The sequence below is a fragment of the Pogoniulus pusillus genome, chromosome 6 (assembly GCF_015220805.1).
Source record: "Pogoniulus pusillus isolate bPogPus1 chromosome 6, bPogPus1.pri, whole genome shotgun sequence".
In the NCBI taxonomy this organism is placed as follows: Eukaryota; Metazoa; Chordata; class Aves; order Piciformes; family Lybiidae; genus Pogoniulus; species Pogoniulus pusillus.
Window position 1 is genome coordinate 25,037,537 of NC_087269.1, and position 25,597 is coordinate 25,063,133.

General features: G+C 55.2%; 1 protein-coding gene across 1 annotated transcript in view; it reads left to right on the forward strand.

The window, feature by feature from the left end:
• Positions 1-25,597, forward strand: part of PRKG1 (protein kinase cGMP-dependent 1) — a 439,344-nt gene that overhangs the window by 369,875 nt on the left and 43,872 nt on the right. Inside the window, exon 9 of the mRNA XM_064145000.1 lies at positions 11,546-11,620. Within this exon, the coding sequence (XP_064001070.1) occupies positions 11,546-11,620 (75 nt within the window). The remainder of the gene's footprint in view (positions 1-11,545; positions 11,621-25,597) is intronic.

The following is a 25,597-nucleotide window of genomic DNA, read 5'->3' on the forward strand; positions in this document are numbered from 1 at the left end:
GGGATGCAGTGTGATGCACTGCTCCTCTAGGGAGTTTTCTGTGGAACATCTTCTGACGTTGACACAGGCAGGACTACCTTGAGCCTCCGTTCTGTAAAGCATGAACACACCCAGACAGAGCTGTGCTGCAGCTGCTTTGCATGGAGATAAAACAGGAGGAAGAGAATCGAAACTCATCCCTCACATTTCAGTCCTCTCTGACACCCTGAGAGAGAAGCTCAAGCAACCTCTTCAAGTTGGGTTTTGGCTTTTTCCAGCAAGCCCCACCTGCAACTGAAAAAGTGCCTGAAATTGTTCATGGATTCTCCTCAGCTCCAAGAATATTCAGCTTGGGGTGGACCCAGGTTCATCTTTTCTTTCTGTGTCATGACCACATGGTCCTGGAGCACTGAGATCTGCCAGCTGTCATGGTGCTGAGAGGACAAAAAATGCCTGGTGCAGATTTGGAAGAGGAACTAAAGGATGAGAGCCTCTGCAACTGCTGCTGGTGGCCTGGAGTGCTGCAGACCTGAGTTCTGCACCAGGGGGGTGCTGGAGCATTGCAACAGGTTGCCCAGGGAGGTGGTTGAGTCCCCAGCCCTGGACATGTTCAAGGTGAGGCTGGGCAGGGCTGTGGGCAACCTGCTTTAGTGGAGGATGTCCCTGCTGAGAGCAGGGAGTTGGACTGGATGAGCTTTGGAGGTTCCTTCCAAGCCAAACCATTCTGTGGTTCTGTGGTGTCTGCAGTTAGTGGGTGGAAATGGCTGTGCTCTCTGCTTGGTGTCCTCCTTGGTTAGGTAGATCAGGATCAGCCTGGGGGAGTTAAAAGAAGCACAAAAAATTCCACCATGGTAGAGCTTGGAAGGGACCTCTGGAGATCATCCAATCCAAACCCCTGCCAAAGCAGGGCACCCACAACAGCTTGCCCAGGAGCACAATGCCCAGGGGCAGTTGGAAGCTCTCCAGAGAAGGAGACTCCACAACCTCTCTGGGCAGCCTGCTCCAGGCCTCCAGCACCTTCACACCAACTTTCTTATTCTGCTCAGGTGGAGCCTCCTGGCTGCCACTTTGTGCCCACTGCCCCTTGGCCTGGCCCTGGGCACCACTGACAAGAGCCTGGCCCCAGCCTCTTGCCCCCCACAGCTCCTTTAGCTCTTGCTGAGCATTGCTCAGCTGCCCTCTGGGGCTGCTCTTCTGCAGGCTCTCAGCCCCAGGGCTCTCAGCCTTTGCTGCTCCCAGAGCTGCTCCAGGCCCCTCAGCAGCTCTGCAGCCTGCCTTGGACTCTCTCCAGCAGTTCCCTGGCTCTCTGCAACTGGGGAGCACAGAACTGCAGCCAGGACTCCAGATGTGGCCTCACTTAGATGGACTAGAGGGGGCAGAGACTCTCCCTTGCCCTGCTGGCCACATCCTTTTCCGTGCCCCCTAGCACCCAATTGGCCTTGCTGGCCACCAGGGCACATTGCTGGCTCCTGGGGAACTTGCTGTCCCCCAGCACTCCCTGGTCCCTCTCCATGGAGCTGCTTCCCAGCAGGTCCTCCCTCAGCTGTCCTGCTGCAGGAGGTTGTCCCTGCCCAGGGGCGGGATCCTACCCTTGTGTCACGGAAGGTAGTTTGGGAGGTTGTGGGGAAAATACGTGGAGACTCACTTGTGGATTTTCAAGTGATTTATTGCTCAAACACGGAGATCCCCTCCCGAACTAAATTCCCCACGTGAGTCCTTTTGGATTGAAGTTGTAAAATAACAGTTCAGAAAATAGCAGATAAAGGAGAGTCTGTGATTTCTTTAGAGTTCTTTTGAGTCTTTAAAGTTACTCAGTCTTTAGGTAAAGAGTTCTTTCTCCAATTTACTCACTGTTCGTAGTTCAGTTCAGCAAAGTTCGAAGGTTTGGGCGGTGTCCCTTTGTTCGTCAGGATCGGGCCCAAGCAGGTTTCAGGCCTCTGCGGGCCCCTCGTCGGGCAGGGCCGATCAGGAACGTGAGGGCACCGCGGCAGGAGCGAGGCAGGCAGGCAGGCAGGCAGGCGAGCGGTAGGAGCAGGTACCAGCAAGCTCAAGCCAGCAAGCCCCGATCCAGGACGGCACACCATCTTTATAATGTTCAAAAGAGGTGTAACCCTCCAGTTCAAGCTATTTTACGTTATTCTTGCAGATTGGCACAAATTACAATTAATCTATATAATTGGACAGTTCTTACCAAAACAATTTCTAAGACCACCCCAAGCTCGGCCCACACCAGGTGTCGAGCGGGCATGAGAACTGCCGTTCCTCCTAGCCAAAACAGTGGCCATTGTTTACCTTTTATCTCGACTAGGGAGAGACTTTCTCATGGGGCTGAAGGACTGTTTTGGTTTTACGATGCTCCTTGGCATTAATGTGAGACACTGCAACTTTTACAGCAGGGAGGCCTGCTAAGGGCTTCTGCTACCCTCCATGACACCTTGCCCTTGCTGGACTCCATGAGGTTGCCTGTGCCCAGCTCTGCAGCCTGTCCAGGCCTGGCTGGATGGCAGCACAGCCTGAGGGGTGTCAGGCTCTGCTCCCAGTGCTTTGCCAGCAGAGACCTGGGGAGGCTCCACTCTGTCCTTTCATCTGGGTGGTTGATGATGTTGTTGAGCTAGACTGGACCCAGTTCTGACTCGTGGGGCACATCACAAGCTACAGGCCTCCAACTGGACTCTGTCCCTCTGACCACAACCCTCTGAGCTGTGTCCCTCAGGCAGCTCTCACCCCTCTCACTGTCTGCTCAGCCAGCACACACTGCCCTAAGAGATGTGGCAGGGCAGGGAACTGGGTCAGGGGTCACTGTGTCCCCTCATTCAGGTGATCGATGAAGGTGCTGAGCAGGGCAGGATCCAGCACTGATCCCCTGGGAACACCACTGACCATAGGCCCCACTGCCCACAGCTCCCTGAGCCCCATCCTTCAACCAGCTCCCAGCCCAGCTCCCTGCCCAGTGGTTGAAACATTTCAGGTATTTTTCCTCTCCTGGCTTTCAATTTTCCTTTTCTTCCTCTCTATTTCCAAGCCTGGATTTCTTTGGGGTCTTCTTCTTCCCCAGGGAGAGCAGTGAGGTGTTAAGAGAGGTGACTCCAGCATCCCTCCTGGCCATGAAATGGAGGAGAAATAAAGCAACATTATCCTAGCATGACTGGCTCCACGTGAGCAGAGCTGAGCTTCTGCACTCAGGGTTTTATCTTGTTGCTGCTTTCCTGCTTTTTGCCATTGGGGGAATGGTTATCCATGGAGAAAATTGCTTCTGAGGAGAGAAGAGGAAAAATGAAGAGAGAGAGGGGACAAAAAAATTGAGCAGATTCTGGTTGCATTTGTGAGGAAATTCATAGAATCACGGAATCAGTCAGGGTTGGAAGGGACCACAAGGAGCAGCCAGTCCCAACACCCCTGCCATGCCCAGGGACACCCTACCCTAGAGCAGGCTGCACACAGCCTCAGCCAGCCTGGCCTTAAACACCTCCAGGCATGGGGCCTCACCCACCTCCCTGGGCAACCCATTCCTCTTGTCCCAGGGGCTCCAGAACTGGATGCAGGACTCCAGCTGGGGTCTCAGCAGAGCACAGCAGAGGGGCAGAATCACCTCCCTGGCCCTGCTGGCCACACTTCTCCTGCTGCAGCCCAGGCTCTGCTTGGCTTTCTGGGCTGCAAGTGCACACTGCTGGCTCCTGTTGAGCTTCTCCTCCACCAGCACCCCCAAGTCCCTCTCCTCAGGGCTGCTCTCCAGCCAGGCACTGCCCAGCCTGCATTTGTGCTTGGCATTGCCTCCACCCAGCTGCAGGACCTTGCCCTTGCTCTTGTTGACCCTCCTGAGGTTGGCTTGTGCCCACCTCCGCAGCCTGTGCAGGTCCCTCTGGATGGATCCCTGCCCTCCAGCCTGGCTGCTGCACCACACAGCTTGGTGTGGGCAGCAAACTTGCTGAGGCTGCACTCAGTGCCTCTGTCCATGGCACCCACAGAGATGTTGAACAAGACTGGTGCCAGGACTGACCCCTGAGGGACTCTGCTTGTCACTGGCCTGCACTTGGCCATGGAGCCACTGACAGCCACTCTTTGGGTGCAGCCATCAAGCCAGTTCTTTATCCATCAGTGCTCCACCCATCAAACCCATGTGCCACCAGCTTGGAGACCAGGAGCCCAAGTTGTGTCAAGAGATGAGACATGAACAGGATTGAGACTCAGTGATCTCCTGAAGTCTCTTCCAAGCTGTGAGCTGGGCAATAAAAAAGCCACTTGAAGTCACCTTCAGTCTTCTGCCCTAAGTCTGGGAGAAGAAATCTTAACAGAAGCCTCAGGATCTCAGCCAAACTGCACTTAATCTTTCAGTGGCTTCCTCTGCTCTGCCAAGATCATGTTGCAGAAGCTATTCAGGGCCAGTTTGGGCAAGGCCTTGAGCATCCTGGTCTAGTGGGAGGTGTTCCTGCCCATGCCAGAAGTTTGGAACTGGATGATCCTTAAGATGCAAACTATTCTGTGGTGGATTCTAGACAGAGACTCATTTGCATTGCCACAAAAACAGCCATGAATTGGATGTGTAACCCTGTCACATTTTCCTGGCCATAGAATCACAGAATCGAGCAGATGGGAAGAGACCTCCAAGCTCAGCCATCCCAACCCAGCACCCAGCCCTGCCCAATCAACCAGACCATGGCACTAAGTGCCCCAGCCAGGCTTGGCTTCAACACCTCCAGCCATGGCAACCACCTCCCTGGGCAGCCCATTCCAATGCCAATCACTCTCTCTGACAACAACTTCCTCCTCACATCCAGCCTAGACCTGCCCTGGCACAGCGTGAGGCTGTGTGCCCTTGTTCTGTTGCTGAGTGCCTGGCAGAAGAGCCCAACCCCACCTGGCTACAATGTCCCTTCAGGGAGCTGCAGACAGCAATGAGCTCTGCCCTGAGCCTCCTCTTCTGCAGGCTGCACACCCCCAGCTCACTCAGCCTCTCCTCACAGGGCTGTGCTCCAGGCTCCTCCCCAGCCTTGCTGCCCTTCTCCAAACACCTTCCAACACCTCAACATCTCTCTTGAACTGAGGAGCCCAGAACTGGACACAGCACTCAAGGGGTGGCCTGAGCAGTGCTGGGCACAGGGGCAGAAGATCCTCCCTTGCCCTGCTGGCCACACTCTCTTTCATGCACTCCAGCATACCTCTGGCCTCTGTGGCTCATTGCTGGCTCACGGGCAACTTGCTCTCCCCCAGCACTGCTGGGTGCATCTCTGCACAGCTACCTCCCAGCAGGTCCCCCCTGTCCTGCTGCAGGAGGTTGTTCCTGCCCAGGGGCAGGACCTTTCACCTGCCCTTATTGAACTTCATGAGGTTCCCTCTTGCCCAGCTCTACAGCCTGTCCAGGGTCATCTTTCTAGGGCTTGGCACCATCCTATAGCAAACCTGCAGCAGAAGACAGAGGTGCAGCATGAGAGCTGAATTGTTGATCTTTTCACTGCTTAGTAGGGAATGTCAGACCTGCAAGATGCTCTGTCCCCCTCTGGGAAGGGCTCTGCACAGCTCTGCATGCAGACTGGCATGGCAGGCACCCAGCTGCACAGCAGTGGTGTTGCCAGGGCTCTGCACTGTGGCTGCTGCTCTTGCCTGTCTTCAGCAATGATCTGGGCACCGAGATAAGGGCATCCTCAGGCCTGTGGCAGATGGCACTAAGCTGAGAGGTGGCATCCAGTGCCGCCTTCCTGGTGGACAAGGGAAGGGCAACTGATGTCATCTACCTGGACCTGAGTAAGGCTTTTGACTCTGTCCCACAGGACATCCTTGTCACCAAACTGGAATAACACAGACTGGATGGGTGGGGCACTGCTGGGTAAGGAATTGTCTGGATGGTGACACTCAGAGAGTGGTGAGCAAGGGCACAATGTCCACCTGCAGACCAGTGACAAGTGACATCCCTCAGGGGTCAGTGCTGGCACCAGTGCTGTTTAACATCTATGTCAGTGACATGGACAGAGGAACCAATGCATACTTAGCAAGTGTGCAGGTGACACCAAGCTGTGTGGCTCAGTCACCTTGCTAGAGGGCAGGGATCCATCCAGAGAGACCTGGACAGGCTGCAGAAGTGTGCCCAGGCCAACCTCATGACATTCAACAAGGCCAAGTGTAAGGTCCTGCACCTGGGTGGGCACAATCCCAAGCATAACTCCAGGCTGGGTGGGGAATGGCTGAGAGCAGCCCTGAGGAACAGGCCCTGGGGGTCTGGGCTGATGAAAAGCTCAACATGAGCCTGCAGTGTGAGTGCAGCCCAGAGAGCAGCCCTGTGCTGGGCTGTGGCAAGAGCAGTGTGGGCAGCAGGGCAAGGGAGGGGACTCTGCCCCTTGGCTCTGCTCTCCTCAGACCCCACCTGGAGTCCTGTGTGCAGCTCTGGAGCCCTCAACACAAGAGGGACATGGAACTGATGGAGGCAGTGCAGAGGAGGCCACCAAGATGCTGAGAGGGCTGCAGCAGCTCTGCTATGAGGACAGGCTGAGAGAGTTGGGGCTCTGCAGCCAGGAGAAGAGAAGGATTCGAGGAGACCTTGGAGTGGCCTTGCAGTGTCTGAAGGGGGCTACAGGAAGGCTGGGGAGGGACTATTGACAAGGTCTTGTAATGCCAGGACAAGGAGGAAGGGTTTGAACTGGCAGACGGTTGTTTTAGACTGGATGTTAGGATGAAGCTCTTTACAGTGAGGGTGGTGAGACACTGGCACAGGTTGCCCAGGGAGGCTGTGGCTGCTCCCTCCCTGGAGGTGTTCAAAGCCAGGCTGGATGAGGCCTTGAGCAACCTGCTCTAGTGAGAGGTGTCCCTGCCTAGGGCAGGGGGTTGGAACTGGATGATCCTTGAGGTCCCTTCCAAGCTAGACCATTCTATTCTATGATTCTCTGATCCATCAGATGGAGCTTGAGATGTCTATTAAATGGGACCTGGCCAGGCTGGATCTGCAGGCTGAGGTTCAGCAAGGCTGAGTGCTGGGTCCTGTGCTTGGGTCACAGCAGCCCCATGAAGGCTCCAGGGTGGAGGCCTTAAACACCTTCAGAGAGGAGGCATCCACAACCTCCATGGGCAACCCATTCCAGAGTCTCCCCACCCTTCCCCAGGGTAGCAATGGGAAGTGGCAGTTGGCTTCACCTCCAGCCAGGAAGGGCTCTGCCCAGCAGTGACCTCTGTCACTAAGGTTGCCCAAGGTTGTCTCTTTAATACAGGCTTTCTGCTTGCCTCAGGGCAGCTGCTGCAGCAGCCACTGCCATGCTCCCTGGGTGCCTCAGGAGCACCTCAGCAAAGCTGCTGTTGCAATAGCAAAGAAAAAGCTTTGGGCAGTGGCTGGAAACTGCCCAGCAGGAAAGGACCTGGGAGTGCTGGTTAGCAGCAGCTGAAGATGAGCCAGGGTGTGCCCAGGTGGGCAAGAAGGGCACCAGCAGCCTGGCCTGGATGGGCAATGATGTGGCCAGCAGGAGCAGGGCAGGGATTGTGCCCCTGTGCTGGGCACTGCTGAGGCCACAGCTTGAGTGCTGGGCTCAGTTTTGGGCTCCTGACTGCAAGGAGGACATTGAGGGTCTGGAGCAGGTGCAGAGAAGGGCAAGAAAGGTGGGGAAGAGTCTGGAGAAGAGGTCTGGGAAGGAGCATCTGAGGGAGCTGGGGGTGTGCAGTGTGGAGAAGAGGAGGCTGAGGGCAGAGCTCATTGCTCTCTGCAGCTCCCTGAGAGGAGGCTGGAGCCAGGTGGGGATTGGGCTCTGCTCCCTAGTGACAAATGACAGAACAAGAGGAAATGGCCTCAGGTTTCACCAAAGGAGCTTTAGGTGGGAGACAAGGAACAATTTTAGCACCAAAAGGGCTGTCAAGGCCTGGCCCAGGCTGCCCAGGGCAGTGTTGGATTCCCCTGCTCTGGAAGGATTGCAAAGCTGTGTAGCTGTGGTGCTGAGGGCCATGGGTTAGTGGTGCCCTGGCAGTGCTGGGTTCAGGGTTGGACTTGGTGGTCTTGGAGGTCTGTTCCAACCCAAAGGACCTGATGGCTCTGATCTCTCAGCAGTGACCTTCCCTTCAGCACAGCAATGTGTAAAACGTGGCTTTCCCCAGCTGCTGCTCACACTGCAGGACAACCAAAGCCTACTTCACCCCTCTGGGGCATATGTGCCCATGAGGTCCCTTGCTCAGGGTCAGGCATCTCCTGATGAAGCAGGACACTTAAGTACCCACTTAAGAGTGTGAGGCAAGTTTGAGCTGCTTGGAACAGCTTCATCCTGTTGAAGGGCACAGGGGGCTTGAGGCCACCCTGCTTAACCTCAGCCACCACAGGATATTGCATTACCCACAGCTGCCCTCTGGGCCACCCAGGGATGTCAGCCCAGCCTGATGGGCCCCACTGCTGGGTGGACTTACACAACAGCCAGGGGCTGGAGCTTTTGGGGCAGCAGGATCCTCATCTGTGGCTCCTCTGTGTGTGAAGTGCCAGCTGAGCTGAGATCCTCGCCAAGGGAAGGACAGTTCCCTGGTGGAGAATGAGCAGGGGTTGGAGCAGCTCTGCTGTGGGGACAGGCTGAGGGAGCTGAGGAGGTTCAGCCTGGAGAAGAGGAGGCTCCAGGGGGACCTTAGAGCTTCCTGCCAGTAACTGAAGAGGCTACAAGAAGGCTACAGAGGGACTGTTCCCAAAAGGCCTACAGGGACAGGACAAGGGGCAAGGGCTTGAGGTGAGAGCAGAGCTGATTGAGATTGGATGTGAGGAACAAGTTCTTTGCTGTGAAGCTGCTGGAACACTGCAACAGGTTGCTCAGGGAGGTGGTTGAGGCCCCATCCTTGGAGATATTGCAGGTGAGGCTGGACAGGGCTGTGGGCAACCTGCTCTAGTGGAGGATGTCCCTGCTGAGTGCAGAGGGGGTTGGACTGCATGAGATTTGGAGGCCCCTTTCCAGCCCAGCCCATTCTGTGACTCCATGAAAATGCAAAGACTCTGCAGTGTGGTTCCTATATTGCCTTAGCAATGTGTGCTCCTTACTTGCTGAACACCCAGGGGTCCCCAGTGACAGGAGAAGAGGTACTGGCAGAAACTGGAACCATAGAATGGCAGGGGTTGGACGTGACCTCTGAGGATAATCCAATCCACCCTCCCTGCCAGCACAGGGGCACCTAGGGCAGGTCACACAGGAACACATCCAGATGGGTCTGGGAGGTCTCCCGAGAAGAGGACTCCACAGCCTCTCTGGGCAGCCTCTTCAGAGGTTCCATCTAAACATGAGGAAGAACTTCTTTGATTTAAGGGTGGCAGAGCACTGGCACAGGCTGCGCAGGCAGGTGGTGCAGTCCTCATGCATGGAGGTGTTCCAGAAAGGTGTGCCCATGGCACCTGGGGCCATGGCTTAGTCACCATGGTGGGGTGGGGTTGGTGTTGGGACTGGATGACCCTGGAGGGCTTTCCCAGGCAGAGCAGCTGTGTGGTGATGCTGAGGGCCAGCTGTCAGCCCAGCTCTGTACTCAGCACACAAAGCAGCTGCCTAAGCAGGTTATCAACTGGAGTGCCAGCAAGGTGCTGGTGTGCAGAGCAGGCTGCAGATGGCATGGGTTGGGGATGGGTCTGGCAGAGATCAGAGAATCATGGAATGGGTTGGGTTGGAAGGGACCTTAAAAACCATCCAGTTGCTGCTATGGGCACCTCCTACCAGCCCAGGTTGCTCAAGGCCTCACCCAACCTGGGGATACAGTTTAGTGGCCATGGAGGGGTTGAGGTTGGTGGTTGTACTGGATGGTCTTAGGGGTCTCTTCCAACTGAAACAATTCCCTGATGCTCAGGACCAAATCAGGATAAGGGGCACTGAGTGCCAGCTGGAGCAGAGGAGGTGCAATGGGAGCAGGAGGGAAAACTTTGTCCCTGTGAGGGTGCTGGAGGTCTGGGGCAGGCTGCCCAGAGAGGTTATGGAGTCTCTTTCTCTGGAGACATTCAAACCACACCTGGATGTGTTCCTGAGTGACCTGCCCTGAGTGCCTCTGCTCTGGAAGGGAGGTTGGGCTGGATGATCTCTGGGGGTCACTTCCAACTCCTACCATTCTTAGTGTAGAGGATGGCTTTCCCCCTGGACTATTTTCACTTCTTCATTGTTTCCAGTTACTGAAATGAGTGAGAAGCTCCAGTTCCTTTCTCTGGCTCTGTCCCTGGCCCTGTCTGAGGCACCCAGTTGTGTTTCTAAGGATTTTGTTTCCTGCTGGAGTGCTGCTCCCTGTTTGCTGCAGTGGTCACTGGGTCCACTTGTTGGAGTCACTCAGGATATAAAAAGATTTCCTGTTTCTTTCTCCCACGTGTCCATGCCCTTGGCATCTCCCCTGGGACACGGGATGATGGCCAGGCACTGCCCAAGCTCCTTGCAGCTTGCACAGGAGACAGCTTAGCTCCAAGTGAATCCCAACATTCCACCTCCTCTTTACTTAATTTAACTCAATTGAAGCCAATTTCCCTCTTCAATGTCATTAAATAATTTGTCCTATGATATTTTTCATGGTGATACAGAGCAGCCTTGCAGAGAAGGACTGGGGGTGCTGGTGGGGGAGAAGCATTTCCATCCCTTCTTCAGCACAGCTGAGAATCATCATAGAATCAAGCAGGCTGGAAGAGACCTCCAAGCTCATTCACCCCAACCCAGCACCCAGCCCTGCCCAATCAACCAGACCATGGCACTAAGTGCCCCAGCCAGCCTTGGCTTCAACACCTCCAGCCACAGCCACTCCACCACCTCCCTGGGCAGCCCATTCCAATGCCAATCACTCTCTCTGACAACAACTTCCTCCTCACATCCAGCCTAGTCCTGCCCTGGCACAACTGGAGACTGTGTCCCCTTCTTCTGTTGCTGGCTGCCTGGCAGCAGAGCCTGACCCCACCTGGCTACAGCCTCCCTTCAGGGAGCTGCAGGCAGCAATGAGCTCTGCCCTGAGCCTCCTCTGCTGCAGGCTGCACACCCCCAGCTCCCTCAGCCTCTCCTCACAGGGCTGTGCTCCAGGCCTCTCACCAGCCTTGCTGCCCTTCTCCAAACACCTTCCAGCACCTCAACATCTCTCTTCAATTCAGGAGCCCAGAACTGGACACAGCACTCAAGGGGTGGCCTGAGCAGTGCTGAGCACAGGGGCAGAAGAACCTCCCTTGTCCTGCTGCCCACACTGCTCCTGAGCCAGCCCAGGATGCCATTGGCTCTGCTGCCCACCTGGGCACACTGCTGCCTCATCTTCAGCGCCTCCCTCCCAGCAGCACCCCCAGCTCCCTCTCTGCCTGGCTGCTCTCAGCCACTCTGTCCCCAGCCTGTAGTGCTGCTTGGGGTTGTTGTGGCCAAAGTGCAGAACCCTGCACTTGGCCTTGTTCAATCTCATCCCCTTGGCCTCTGCCCACCCATGCAGCCTGTCCAGGTCCCTCTGCAGGGCTCTCCTACCCTCCAGCAGCTCCACAGCTGCTCTTGAGGTCACATTTTCCAGCAGACTCCTGGCCCTAGTGTGGTCAGTCACAGCCATCCCAGGCACAAAGGTTGCCCCTGAAGGGCTGAGTTAGCTTTGATGGTTCCCAGAGGGATACTCTTCCTCTAAAAATATCCCTTTTTCTTTACAGCTCCTTCAAACATCTGATTGGTGGCCTGGATGATGTTTCCAACAAGGCCTATGAGGATGCAGAAGCAAAAGCAAAGTAAGTGTCTGCTGGTGGTGGTTACTGTCAAATGGTCACTTAACCCCAAAGCTTTTTCTCAGCTGCAACAGCATCAAACCACTTCAAAAGAAGTGGCTGCTCACTGCACCTTGCTCAGGGTGAGCTACCTCCTGTCTCTCTGCATCTCCACATCAGTATAGGAGAACCAGAGGGAGGTGGCTCCCTTCAGGTGACCACTAAGAAGAGTGGTCCTCAGGTCCATGTCCATCACTGGATCTCGGAGTCCAGAGGAGGTTTGGCTCTGCAAAACCATCATAAAACAATTATCTCAAAATATTGGGAGACATTCCAGAGCCTGGAGAGCTCAGCTGAGGAAGGCAACTTGTAGAATGTGGTTTGTTTCTTTGGAGAACTCTGCAGACATCTTCAGGAAGTCCAAATGTGTGTTGAGGGAAAGGGTGGGAGATTCTTGCTGGTTTAGAATGAACATTAGAGCTGCCTCCACGTGGAGCAGATGGCACCAAACTGGGTGGCACTGTTGATCTGCTGGAGGGCAGGAAGGCTCTGCAGAGGGCTTTGGCCAGGCTGGGTCCATGGGCTGACCTCAGTGGAATGAGGTTCAACAAGGCCAAGGTCTGGGTCCTGCACTTGGGTCACAACAACCCCAGGAAGGCTGCAGGCTTGGAGCAGAGTGGCTGGAAACTGTCCAGCAGAAAAGGGCCTGAAGGTGCTGATTGGCAGCAGCTGAAGGTAAGCCAGGGTGTGCCCAGGTGGGCAATGAAGGGCATCAGCAGCCTGGCCTGGATGGGCAATGATGTGGCCAACAGGGGCAGGGAAGGGATTGTGCCCCTGTGCTGGGCACTGCTGAGGCCACAGCTTGAGTGCTGGGCTCAGTTTTGGGCTCCTCCCTGCAAGAAGGACATTGAGGGTCTGGAGCAGGTGCAGAGAAGGGCAAGAAAGGTGGGGAAGGGTCTGGAGAAGAGGTCTGGGAAGGAGCATCTGAGGGAGCTGGGGGTGTGCAGTGTGGAGAAGAGAAGGCTGAGGGCAGAGCTCATTGCTCTCTGCAGCTCCCTGAGAGGAGGCTGGAGCCAGCTGGGGGCTGGGCTCTGCTCCCTAGGCTCAGGGAAGAAGAGAGGAACTGGCCTGAAATTGTGCCAGGGGAGGGTGAGGCTGGAGCTGAACAAAGATGTCTCTGCTGCAAGAGTGGTCAAGGGATTGGCACAGGATGATACTGGGGGTCTGTTCCAACCAAACCTTTTCTATGGCTCTATGAAAAGGACTCTGGGGTTCTGATTCTAGGATTCCACCACCTCTGTCCACCAGGAGCAGCCTCTGCTCCCAGGGCTGACTCCCAGCCCCTTCAAAGAGGGAAAACCTTTGTTCCCCCCTGCCAGCAGCTTCATGCCTTTGATGAGGCTCCTCACCAAGGCCTTTGCAATCACCTTCCTTTACCTCCTTTAAGGGCTTCTCCTAGACTGGCAGAGCTCCACTTGCTTGTGCAAAGCTCACAGCTGGCACTTTGCCCTCTCCACCAGAGCCTCCATCCATTTGCCCACAATGTCTTTGCTGCAAGAGTGGTCAGGGGCTGGCAGAGGCTGCCCAAGGAGATGGTTCTGCACTTTGGCCACAACAACCCCAAGCAGCACTACAGGCTGGGGACTGGGTGGCTGGAAAGCAGCCAGGAGGAAAGGGACCTGGGGGTACTGATAGATAGTAAGCTGAAGGTGAGCCAGCAGTGTGCCCAGGTGGCCAAGAGAGCCAATGGCATCCTGGCCTGCATCAGGAACAGTGTGGCCAGTAGGACAAGAGAGGTTATTCTTCCCCTGTACTCAGCACTGGTCAGGCCACACCTTGAGTGCTGTGTCCAGTTCTGGGCTCCTTAATTCAAGAGAGATGTTGAGGTGCTGGAAGGTGTCCAGAGAAGGGCAACAAAGCTGGGGAGGGGTCTGGAACTCAAACCCTATGAGGAGAGGCTGAGGGAGCTGGGCCTGTTTAGCCTGGAGAAGAGGAGGCTCAGGGCAGAGCTCATTGCTGCCTACAACTACCTGAAGGGAGGCTGTAGCCAGGTGGGGTTGGGCTCTGCTGCCAGGCACCCAGCAACAGAACAAGGGGACACAGTCTCAAGTTGTGCCAGGGCAGGTCTAGGCTGGATGTGAGGAGGAAGTTGTTGGCAGAGAGAGTGATTGGCATTGGAATGGGCTGCCCAGGGAGGTGGTGGAGTGGCTGTGCCTGGAGGTGTTGAAGCCAAGGCTGGCTGGGGCATGTAGTGCCATGGTCTGGTTGATTGGGCAGGGCTGGGTGCTAGGTTGGGCTGGATGAGCTTGGAGGTCTCTTCCAACCTGCTTGATTCTGTGATTCTATGATTCTAGGGTGGAGTCCCCATGCCTGGGAGTGTTCCAGAAAGATGTGCCCATGGCACCTGGGGCCCTGGTTTAGTACTTGCAGCCCCTGAGTGCTGTGGGTCCTCCTCCCCTGCAGTGCTGCTGAGGAACTTCTGCATAGCATCCTGAGCGGGAGGAAACTGAAGAGCAGAGCAAACTGAAGCTGCTTGGTACTGAGCAGTTTGACTGCTCCTGCTCTCAGGTCATTTGAGTTTATCCCTCCTGCAGAAGAGTTCCTCTTTGACAGAATCATTTGACTTCTTTTTCCTTATAAGTTAATTTTACATCTTCCTCCAATGAAATGATTTTGATTTGTGTCTTACCAAACCATTTTTCTTTATTCTCTTACATAAGGATTTTAATTTTCCTCTTGCTTAATCATTCTACATTTCCTCTTTTAGAACCATTCTGCTTTTCCATTTACTTTTGGTCTTAGCAAACCATTTTTATTTCCCCCATGCAAAATCATTTTGCCTTCCCTCTTATCAAATCCTTTCTTTTTCCCTGCTTTTCTGAGGGTTTATTTTATTGCCTTACCCCATCAGAGAAGGACCTCACAGCCAAATTGCTCTTAAATCCATGGTCTGCAGCTGTGGTTGCTGAAGGTCCTTTCCAACCTGAATGGCTCTGTGATTGGCCAACAGCATGAGCTGGGATGGGGCAGATTGAGATTGGATGTGAGGAACAAGTTGTGCACCATGAGGCTGCTGGGTTGGGCTGGATCAGCTTGGAGGCCTCTTCCCACTGGATGTGTTCTGTGAGATTAAGGTGGAACAAGTTCTTTGGCATGAAGCTGCTGGAACACTGCAACAGGTTGCCCAGGATGAGGGGAAATGGTTTGAAATGAGAACAGAGCTGATTGAGATTGGATGTGAGGAACAAGTTCTTTGCCATGAGGCTTCTGGAACACTGCAACAGGTTGCCCAGGATGAGGGGAAATGGTTTGAAATGAGAACAGAGCAGGTTGAGATTGGATGTGAGGAACAAGTTCTTTGCCATGAGGCTGCTGGAACACTGCAACAGGTTGCCCAGGGAGGTGATTGAGGCCCCAGCCCTGGAGATATTCCAGGTGAGGCTGGACAGGGCTGTGGGCAACCTGCTCTAGTGGAGCATGTCCCTGCTGAGTGCAGAAGGGGTTGGACTGGATGAGCTTTGGAGATCCCTTCCAGCCCAGCCCATGCTGTGATTCTGTGAGTCTATGACAGTCTATGGCTGTGAGGGTTGTAGGTGTCTCTTGTTTTGCATGGGCACCTTTGGATCACATCCTAAACACCTGGCTCCTGTCCTGCACAAGCAGCCAGGACGCTCAAGACAAGGCTGTGCTAGTGCTGCCCTGGAAAGCTGCCCAGGAGTCCCTGCCAAGCAGAGCTGGCAGAATGTTTTGTTCTCCAAGGCTTTGGCCTTCCCTCAGGAAGACCTCACTGTCTAGGGAAGCCCCAGGGGATGGAATTCAGCAGGGTTGCTTGAGGTCAAATCACCTTTAAGGCCTCTTCAGGAGTTTCCATCAAACTAGGTGACTACAAAGTTGTGGCTTTCACCTAATTGGCAGAACCTCTTTTGATCCTGGAGACAAAATAGCAGCCAGGGTGGCTCTTTGGTCATGGGGGAGATGCTTAACTAAGCCTCAGAGCCATCTGAGGTTAGATCCACTTCCAGATGGAGCCACTGCTATGACTCCCATAAATCAGAGAGGAACCAGGTGTTGTCTGCAGGTGCCCCGCTAAGATCATGGAGCAGATCCTCCTGGAGGCACCACTGAGACAGGACAACAGTGAAGAGTTGATTGGCTGCAATCAGCATGGCTGCACCAAGGGCAAATCCTGCCTGGCAAACCTGGTGGCCTTCTATGAGCAGGTCACAACATTCATAGCTGAGGGGTGAGCAACTGATGGCAGTGACCTAGAGCTGAGCAAGGCCTTTGGCACTGTCCCACACCACATCCTGGTCTCCAGGCTGGTGACACATGGGTTTGATGGATGGAGCACTGATGGATAAAGAACTGGCTTGATGGCCACACCCAGAGAGTGGCTGCCAGTGGCTCCATGGGCAGTTGGAGGCCAGTGACAAGCAAAGTCCCTCATGGGTCAGTCCTGGGAGCAGTGCCATGGACAGAGGCACTGAGTGCAGCCTCAGCAAGTTCTGTGGTCTGCCTGCATGGAGCTGCTTCCCAGCAGGTCCCCCCTTTCCTGTCCTGGTGCAGAGGGTACTTCCCTTTTGGAACTACATGAGGTTCTTCTCCATTCTACCCAGGTGCCACATGTCTGTGGAGACAGCACCACAAGGGTGCTGAGAGATGAATGCCAATGGGACATTTGTGTGGAGATGCTTGGAAATGGCTTTGGAGAAGAATTCCTGCCTTCAGGAATCTCCAGTCACCTTGCATTATGGCCTTCTAAAGCTGATTCAGTAGTGACCTATAGTAACACCAGTGGCTCCCAGCTTAGTGGCCTTCTGGTACTTGAGTGGGCTCCAGGAGAGCTGAGGAGGGGCTTTGGACAAGGGCTGGGAGTGGCAGGATGAAGGAAAATGACTTTGAGCTGGGAGAGGGGAGACTGAGAGTGGAGATGAGGAAGATGGATGGGTCCAGTCCTGCTCAGCATCTTCAGCAATGACATTGATGAGGACACAGACAGAGTCTGCTCAGCAAGTTTGCTTATAACACCAAACTGGGAGGCTTGGCTGAGACAGCTGCAGGCTGTGTGGGCATCCAGAGAGACCTGGACAGACAGAGCTGGGCACAGAGGAACCAGATGAGGTTCAACAAAGACAAGAGCAGAGTCCTGCACCTGGGGAGGAAGAATAAACTGCAGCAGTCCAGGCTGGGAGGTGACTGCTGGAGAGCAGCCCTGTGCAGAGGGCTCTGGAGTGCTGGTGGAGAACATCCATGGCACAGCAATGTGCCCTTGTGGCCAAGAAGGCCAATGGGATCCTGGGGTGTATTAGGCAGAGTGTGTCCAGCAGATCAAGGGAAGTTCTCCTGCCCCTCTACTCTGCCCTGCTGAGACCTCATCTTGAATACTGTGTTCAGTTTTGGGCTCCCCAGTTGAAGAGGGACAGGGATCTGCTGGAGAGGGTCCAGTGAAAGGCTATGAGGATGATGAGGGGACTGGAGGGCATGGCTTATGGGGAGAGGCTGAGGGACCTGGAGCTGCTTAGTCTGGAGAAGAGAAGACTGAGAGGGGATTTGATAACTGTTTATCACTATCTGAGGGCTGGGGGTCAGGAGGGGAGGGACAGGCTCTGCTCACTGCTCCCTGGGAGAGGACAAGGAGCAATGGGTGGAAGCTGCAGCACAGAAGGTTCCAGCTCAACACAAAGGGGAACTTCACAGAGCACTGACACAGGATGCCCAGAGAGGTTGTGGAGTCTCCTTCTGTGGAGCCTTTCAAGGCCTGTCTGGATGTGTTCCTGTGTGACCTGAGCTAGATTCTGTGGTGCTGCTCTGGCAGGGGATTTGGACTTGATGATATCCTTGGGTCCCTTCCAACCCCTGACATCTGTGAGCCTGTGAAGAAATTCTTGGGAGTGAGAATGGGGAGACACTGGCACAGGTTGTCCAGGGAGGCTGTGACTGCACCCTCCCTGGAGGTGCTGAAGGCCAGACTGGATGAGGCTGTGAGCCTCCAGCATGCTGGGACTCAGAAACTGTGGTTTGGGGTGGTTGGAGGATTCCTGACCAGGGCTGGATCACCTGGAGCAGGACAGCTCTCAGGAGCATCTGCTAATCGTGTTCCTGGGCAGCCCTCAGTCATCCCAACCTTCCCAGCTTCTCTGGCCTGCAGCAACTTGATCAGCAGAACTTCTGGCTGCCTTCTCCAGCAGAAAAGGACCTGTCCCACCTCCTGCCCGTCCTCTTTGTCCCACTATCCCAGCACCCACCCCGACAGCACTCAGCTCTTCATCTCCATCTGCTGCCTTTGCTCTTCCCTCTCTGTTTCTATGGGAACCTGAACTGCTCCGACACAGGAAAGGAGAGGGATGGAGAGAGGGCTCCACAGGCACAGCTGCCTTGCTCCCTCGAGTTGCTAGCCTGGTGGCACTCAGTAGGCACAGATGCCAGGCATGAGCATGCCAAGAGTCAAGGAAACTGGGATGGAGTCACTGTCCCTTGGAGGTGTTCAAGAAAAGACTGGAGGAGGCACTTAGTGCCATGGTCTAGATGACTGGATAGGGCTGGGGGATAGGTTGGACTGGATGATCTTGGAGGTCTCTTCCAACCTGGCTGATTCTATGATTCTAAGGCAGGAAATAGGGGAGAAAGATGAAGCTCACTGAAGCTTTCTCTGCCTGAGATGATCTTGGTTGGGTGCTTTTATGCTGCCTTGCTTTGAGAATCTGTGTGTGGTATGATCTGGACCTCATTGCTCTCTACAGCTGCCTGAGAGGAAGCTGCAGTGAGGTGAGGTTTGGGCTCTTCTCATCAGTCATCTGAAAAAGAGGAACTGGCCTGAAATTGTGCCAGAGGAGGAATTAAGTTGGAGAGGAAGAAAAATATCTTTGCTGCAAGAATGGTCAGGGATTGGTACAGGCTGCCCAGGGAGGTGGTGCAGTCCCCATGCCTGGAGGTGTGCAATAAAGGTGTGGCCATGGCACTTGGGGCCATGAGTTGATGGCCATGGTGGGGTTGGGTTGGTAGTTGGGCTGGGTGGTCTCAGAGGGCTCTTTCAACCCAAACAATTCTTTGGTTCTATGTTTAAAAATGAGGTTTCTATTTCCTGAGGAGGAGCCAACAGTTTGCATCACTTCCCCTTGTGGTTTAGTGCAGAGTCCTCCATTACAAATGACATGAGAATGGGATGTTCAGACAGAGCCATGCAGGGATGAGCTCTTCATTGGTGATCTGAGTGAAGAGACAGAGTGGAGCCTTCCCAGTCCACTGCTGGCACAGAACTGGGAGCAGTGGCTCACACCCCTCAGGCGACACTGAGTTAGGATCCCAGGCTCACAGGATGTCAGGGGTTGGAAGGGACCCAAGCAGATCATTGAGTCCAACCCCCTGCCAGAGCAGGACCACACAATCTACCTCAGGTCACACAGGAACACATCCAGACAGGCCTTGAAAGGCTCCACAGGAGACTCCACAACCTCTCTGGACAGCCTGTGCCAGTGCTCTGTGATCCTTGCAGTAAAGAAGTTCCCCCTTGTGTTGAACTGGAACCTCCTGTGCTGCAGCTTCCATCCATTGCTCCATGTCCTATCCCAGGCAGCAGTGAGCAGAGCCTGTCCCCCTACTCCTGGCCAGCCCTCAGATAGTGCAAGTAGTCTCACTTCGACTCAGAAGTTAAAAGAGAAAACTTTAAATAAGAGGCATTTGAGGTGAGTTACAAAGAGGTAGAGGGAAGGGGAAAAACAAGACACAAAACATATCTCTACAACCAGATTGATGGCAGTGGTTTTGTCTGACTCGTGGATTGATGGCCACGAGGTAAAAGAGCAGCAGGACCAGGGGAGTGATGCTGGCAGGCAGGGAGGCAGGGCAAGAGAAAGAGAAGCAGGACATTCCTCTGTTGTTACAGGGGGCTAGAAAGGAAGTGGGAGTGAGCTAAGCACTACCCCTGGGGTCAGGTTCAGACCCACATCTGGGGAGGAGTCAGGAGGACCTGGGGTCAGGGTCAAGACCACTCCCCTGGGTGAGTTAGCCCTTTACACCTGCCCAGAGGATCTGGCCAGGCTCGGTCCGTGGGCTGAGCTCAATGGGATGAGGATCAACAAGGGCAAGTGCTGGGTCCTGCACTTGAATAGATTCATGGAATCACAGAATCAAGCAGGCTGGAAGAGACCTCCAAGCTCAGCCAGCCCAACCTAGCACCCAGCCCTGGCCAAGCAACCAGACCATGGCACTAAGTGCCCCAGCCGGGCTTGGCTTCAACACCTCCAGCCACAGCCACTCCACCACCTCCCTGAGCAGCCCATTCCAATGCCAATCACTCTCTCTGACAACAACTTCCTAACAACATCCAGCCTAGACCTGCCCTGGCACAGCTTGAGACTGTGTCCCCTTCTTCTGTTGCTGGCTGCCTGGCAGCAGAGCCTGACCCCACCTGGCTACAGCCTCACTTCAGGGAGCTGCAGGCAGCAATGAGCTCTGCCCTGAGCCTCCTCTGCTGCAGGCTGCACACCCCCAGCTCCCTCAGCCTCTCCTCACAGGGCTGTGCTCCAGGCCCCTCCCCAGCCTTGCTGCCCTTCTCCAAACACCTTCCAGCACCTCAACATCTCTCTTCAATTCAGGAGCCCAGAACTGGACACAGCACTCAAGGGGTGGCCTGAGCAGTGCTGAGCACAGGGGCAGAAGAACCTCCCTTGTCCTGCTGCCCACACTGCTCCTGAGCCAGCCCAGGATGCCATTGGCTCTGCTGCCCACCTGGGCACACTGCTGCCTCATCTTCAGCTCCTCTCTACCAGCAGGGCTCTCCTACCCTCCAACAGCTCCACACCTGCTCCTAGCTTGGTGTCATCTGCAAACTCACTGATCTGCAAACTCAATCCCCTGGTCCAGATCATCAATAAAGATATTGAAGAGGACTGTGCCCAGCACTGATCCCTGGGGCACACCACTGGTGACTGGCTGCTTGGATCACAACAACCCCAGAAAGGCTCTAGGCTTGGAGCATAGTGGCTGGAAACTGCCCAGCAGGAAAGGATCTGGGGATGCTCGTTGGCAGCAGCTGAAGATGAGCCAGGGTGTGCCCAGGTGGGCAAGAAGGGCACCTGCAGCCTGGCCTGGATCAGCAATGGTATGGCCAGCAGGAGCAGGGCAGGGATTGTTTTGGTCTGCAGTGATGTGGGGCTCAGGAGCTTCCTTCATATCAATGGGGTTTTAGCCCTTGATGTTCCTTCCCTTCCCTGATCTGCTGAGGAGCAGCTGAGGGAGCTGGGGGTGTGCAGTGTGGAGAAGAGGAGGCTGAGGGCAGAGCTCATTGCTCTTTGCAGCTCCCTGGAAGGAGGTTGTGGAGAGGATGGTTGCCTTGCACCCCAGGTTCAGCTTGGGTGCATGCAGAAGTGCTAGGTGGGCACAGTCTGAGCCTGCAGATGGGTTAAACCTTCCTTCGCCTGCTCCATTCTCCTGCTGGCACTCAGCTGGAGGTGGTCAATCCCCTTGGAAAGAAGGCTGCAGTGGGAAGATCTCAGCAGGAGTCTTCCTGTTGAGCTCATGGGTGCAAAGAGCAGGGAGCTCTTTTCCCATGGCTCTGCTCTCCTCAGTATGCTCTTCCCAGAGCCTGAGCTTCTGCAGACCCTTCAGCCTGGGCCCCCTAGGTCCCTTGCTGCTGCTGTGCATGAAGATTGGTTCTTTGTTCTGAAGCTTTTTGAAGTTGTTTGGGATTGTTGCTCCTGTCCTGCCTTGTGGTGTTTTTTAATTCCAAGCAGGCATGCCCCAAGTCTTTATTTTTCCCTTATTTGCTCTTTATTGATTTGTTTGAACCAAGAGCAAGGTCCTGCAGCTGGGAGGAGGCAATGCCAAGCACCATTCCAGGCTGGGCAGTGAGTGGCTGGAGAGCAGCCCTGAGGAGAGGGACTTGGGGGTGCTGGTGGAGGAGAAGCTCAACAGGAGCCAGCAGTGTGCACTTGCAGCCCAGAAAGCCAAGCAGAGCCTGGGCTGCATCAGGAGCAGTGTGGCCAGCAGGGCCAGGGAGGTGATTCTCCCCCTCTGCTGTGCTCTGCTGAGACCCCACCTGGAGTACTGCATCCAGCTCTGGAGCCCCTGGGGCAAGAGGGATGTGGAGATCCTGGAGTGTGTCCAGAGCAGGGCCAGGAGGATGCTCAGAGGGCTGCAGTTGGGGCTGTTTGGTCTGGAGAAGAGGAGGCTCCCAGGTGACCTTCTCATGGCCTTCGAGAATCTGAAGGAGGCTACAGAAAAGCTGGGGAAGGACTTCTGAGGCTGCCAGGGAGTGCCAGGACTGGGGGACATGGACCAAAGCTGGAAGTGGGGAGAGTCAGGCTGGAGGTGAGGAGGAAGTTGTTGAGCATGAGAGTGGTGAGAGGCTGGAATGGGTTGCCCAGGGAGGTGGTTGAGGCCCCATGGCTGGAGGTGTTTGAGGCCAGGCTGGCTGAGGCTGTGTGCAGCCTGCTCTAGGGTAGGGTGTCCCTGGGCATGGCAGGGGGGTTGGGACTGGCTGATCCTTGTGGTCCCTTCCAACCCTGACTGATTCTGTGATTCTATGTTTCAAACCACTCCACATTTGGAGGTTGTCTTCTTGCTGCTAAGAGGCTGCCTCCTCCTGCTCTGTGAGCTCCCCTTTGGGGTTTGTGAGTGCAGGAGTGGGGCTTTGATTGCAAACTTCTTCTCAGACCTCCAGTCACAGTCACTGGTTAGACCACATCTGGAGAACTGTGTCCAGTTCTGGGCTTCCCAGTTCAAGAGGGACAAGGAACTGCTGGAGAGAGTCCAGTGGAGGCTGCAAGGATGCTGAAGCAAATGCAGCATCTCTGTGATTAGGAGAGGTTGAGTGACCTGGGGCTGTTTACTCTGAAGAAAAGCAGCCCCAGCAGCAGTCTGAGCATCAATCTACAAATATCTGAAAGGTGGGGAGCAAGAAATGGGGGACAGGAACTTGTCAGTGGTGTCTTGTGATAGGCCAAGGGGCAGTGGGCAAAGAGTGGACCCCAAAGAGGATATGAGGAATGCTCAGCAAGAGCTAAAGGAGCTGTGGAGGGCAAGAGGCTGGGGCCAGACTCTTGTCAGTGGTGCCCAGGGCCAGGCCAAGGGGCAGTGGGTACAAAGTGGCATCCAGGAGGTTCCATGTGAGCAGGGGGAGAAAGTTGTGAGGGTGCTGGAGGCGTGGAGCAGGCTGCCCAGAGAGGTTGTGGAGTCTCCTTGTTTGGAGACTTTCAAGGTCCATCTAGATGTGTTCCTGTGTGGCCTGCCCTGGGTGACCCTGATTAATCACAGAGGCTGGATTGGATGATCTTCAGAGGTTCTTTTCCAAACCATACCATTCTATGATCCTCTGATCCCAGAATCTCTGCATGATGGTGTTGGAAAGGACCTGTCCTTGTCCTACCCTGGGTACCACTGACAAGAGCCTGGCCCCAGCCTCTTGCCCCCCACAGCTCCTTCAGCTCTTGCTGAGCATTGCTCAGCTGCCCTCTGGGGCTGCTCTTCTGCTGGCTCTCAGCCCCAGGGCTCTCAGCCTTTGCTGCTCACAGAGCTGCTCCAGGCCCCTCAGCAGCTTTGCAGCCTGCCCTGGACTCTCTCCAGCAGTTCTCTGTCTCTCTGGAACTGGGGAGCACAGAACTGCAGCCAGGACTCCAGATGTGGCCTGACTAGGATGGACTAGAGGGGGCAGAGACTCTCCCTTGCCCTGCTGGCCATATCCTTTTCCATGCCCCCCAGCACCCAATTGGCCTTCTTGGCCACCAGGGCACATTGCTGGCTGATGGGGAGCTTGCTGTCCCCCAGCACTCCCTGGTCCCTCTCCATGGAGCTGCTTCCCAGCAGGTCCCCCCTCAGCTGTCCTGCTGCAGGAGGTTATCACTCTCAAGGGACAGGATCCTACCCTTGCCCTTGCTGAACTACATGAGGTTGCCTGTGCCCAGCTCTGCAGCCTGTCCAGGTCAGGCTGGATGGCAGCACAACCTGAGGGATGTCAGCCACTGCTCCCAGTGCTGTGCCACCACCCTCTGATGTCTGATCATCAGCAGCCCAGGTGTTGCAGCTTAGGTTGTAGTTCTTGCAGAGATTCATTCTTTCTATCTGCAAGAGTGCACCACCTCAACAATAACAGAATGACCTGGGTTGGAAGGGATCTTTAAGCCCATCCAGTTCCAACCAACCCTCTGCGATGGGCAGGGACACCTCCCACCAGCCCATGTTGCTCAAAGCCTCATCCAGCCTGGCCTTCAATACCAGCAGGGAGGGGACATCCACAGCCTCCCTGGGCAACCTGTGCCAGTCTCTCCCCACCTTCACTCTCAACAATTTCTTCCTCCTCTCCAGTCTTATTCTTCCCTCTCCCATCTCAAAGCCATTATGTCTCATCCCGGCACTCCCAGCCCTTGTCAGAAGTCCCTCCCCAGCTCTCCTGGAGCCCATTCAGGTGCTGGAAGCCTGCTCTAAGCTCTGGGTGTTGGTGGCATCATGCGAGGTGACCCAACAGATATAGTGCTGACAGAACCACTGAGCAGGTGTTTGTTGCTCCTCATCTCAGAGGAAGGCTCTCCCATTCAGGATCTATCCACCCAAACCCATTCCTGTGCCCCCCGTGAGGAGGGAGCTGGGGTCTGGTTCCTATTTGGGTGCTGTTTATGTCTGGCTGGCAGCACAGAGGTGGAAAGAAGCCAAGTCTTGGGTGGAGATGACAGTTTGGGAGCAGATGTCTCCTGTTTCCCAACACATTTTGCTGGTGTGAGAGGAGTCCTGAGCTGCTGGAGCCATGCTGAGCAGCTGGCTAATTGCAGACCTTTGCTCCTCTCATTTGCTACCTTTTTATAGCTGCCTCACACAAGGCTTTTGTTACCTATTTGCCTTTGCAGCCTGGTGAGGAAAAAGCTTGATCTGTAGTTCAGTAGTGGCCATCCTGGGAGGCAATCCCTCATGGGAATGGTTGGAGAGCTCCAGCAGTGCTGGAAGCCTTCTCTCGCATTCTGCACAGCAGGCATTGTCTGGGTGCTTGCACTGCGCAAGGCAGCGGACACACAATCACAGAATCAGCCAGGCTGGAAGAGACCTCCAAGCTCATCCAGCCCAACCTAGCACCCAGCCCTGCCCAATCAACCAGACCATGGCACTAAGTGCCCCAGCCAGGCTTGGCTTCAACACCTCCAGGCACAGCCACTCCACCACCTCCCTGGGCAGCCCATTCCAATGCCAATCACTCTCTCTGACAACAACTTCCTAACAACATCCAGCCTAGACCTGCCCTGGCACAGCTTGAGACTGTGTCCCCTTGTTCTTCTGCTGCTGGCTGCCTGGCAGCAGAGCCCAACCCCACCTGGCTACAGCCTCCCTTCAGGGAGCTGCAGGCAGCAATGAGCTCTGCCCTGAGCCTCCTCTTCTGCAGGCTGCACACCCCCAGCTCCCTCAGCCTCTCCTCACAGGGCTGTGCTCCAGGCCCCTCTCCAGTTGAGTCCAATCCCCCTGCCAGAGCAGGACCACACAATCTACCTCAGGTCACACAGGAACATGTCTTGAAAGTCTCTGGAGAAGGAGACTCCACAACCTCTCTGGGGAGCCCAGAACTGGATGCAATATTCCAGGTGAGGTCTCAGCAGGGCAGAGGGGGAGGAGAATCTCCCTAAATCTGCTGGCCACACTCCTCTTCATGCAGCCCAGGATCCCATTGGCATTGTTGTCCACAAGGGCACAGTGGTGCCATTTCCTTCAGCAGAGAGTTTGGAGTTCACCTGTGCGGGCAGCTGCTGCTGAGCGTGTGGCCAGTGACTGGGTCCCACAAGGCTCCCCCAGGCTCAGTGCCTGCTTTCCAAACGGGATGCACCTGGCTGCTGTGCCCAGCAGGAGCAGGGAGGTGACTGTCCCCCTGTGCTCGGCACTGCTGAGGCCACACCTCCAGTGCTGTGCTCCCTTCTGGGCACTCAGTGCAAGAGGGATGTGGAGGTGCTGGAGCCAGCGCAGAAGAGGGCAAGGAAGCTGGGAAGGGCCTGGAGAGTAAACCTGATGAGGAACACCTGAAGGAGCTGT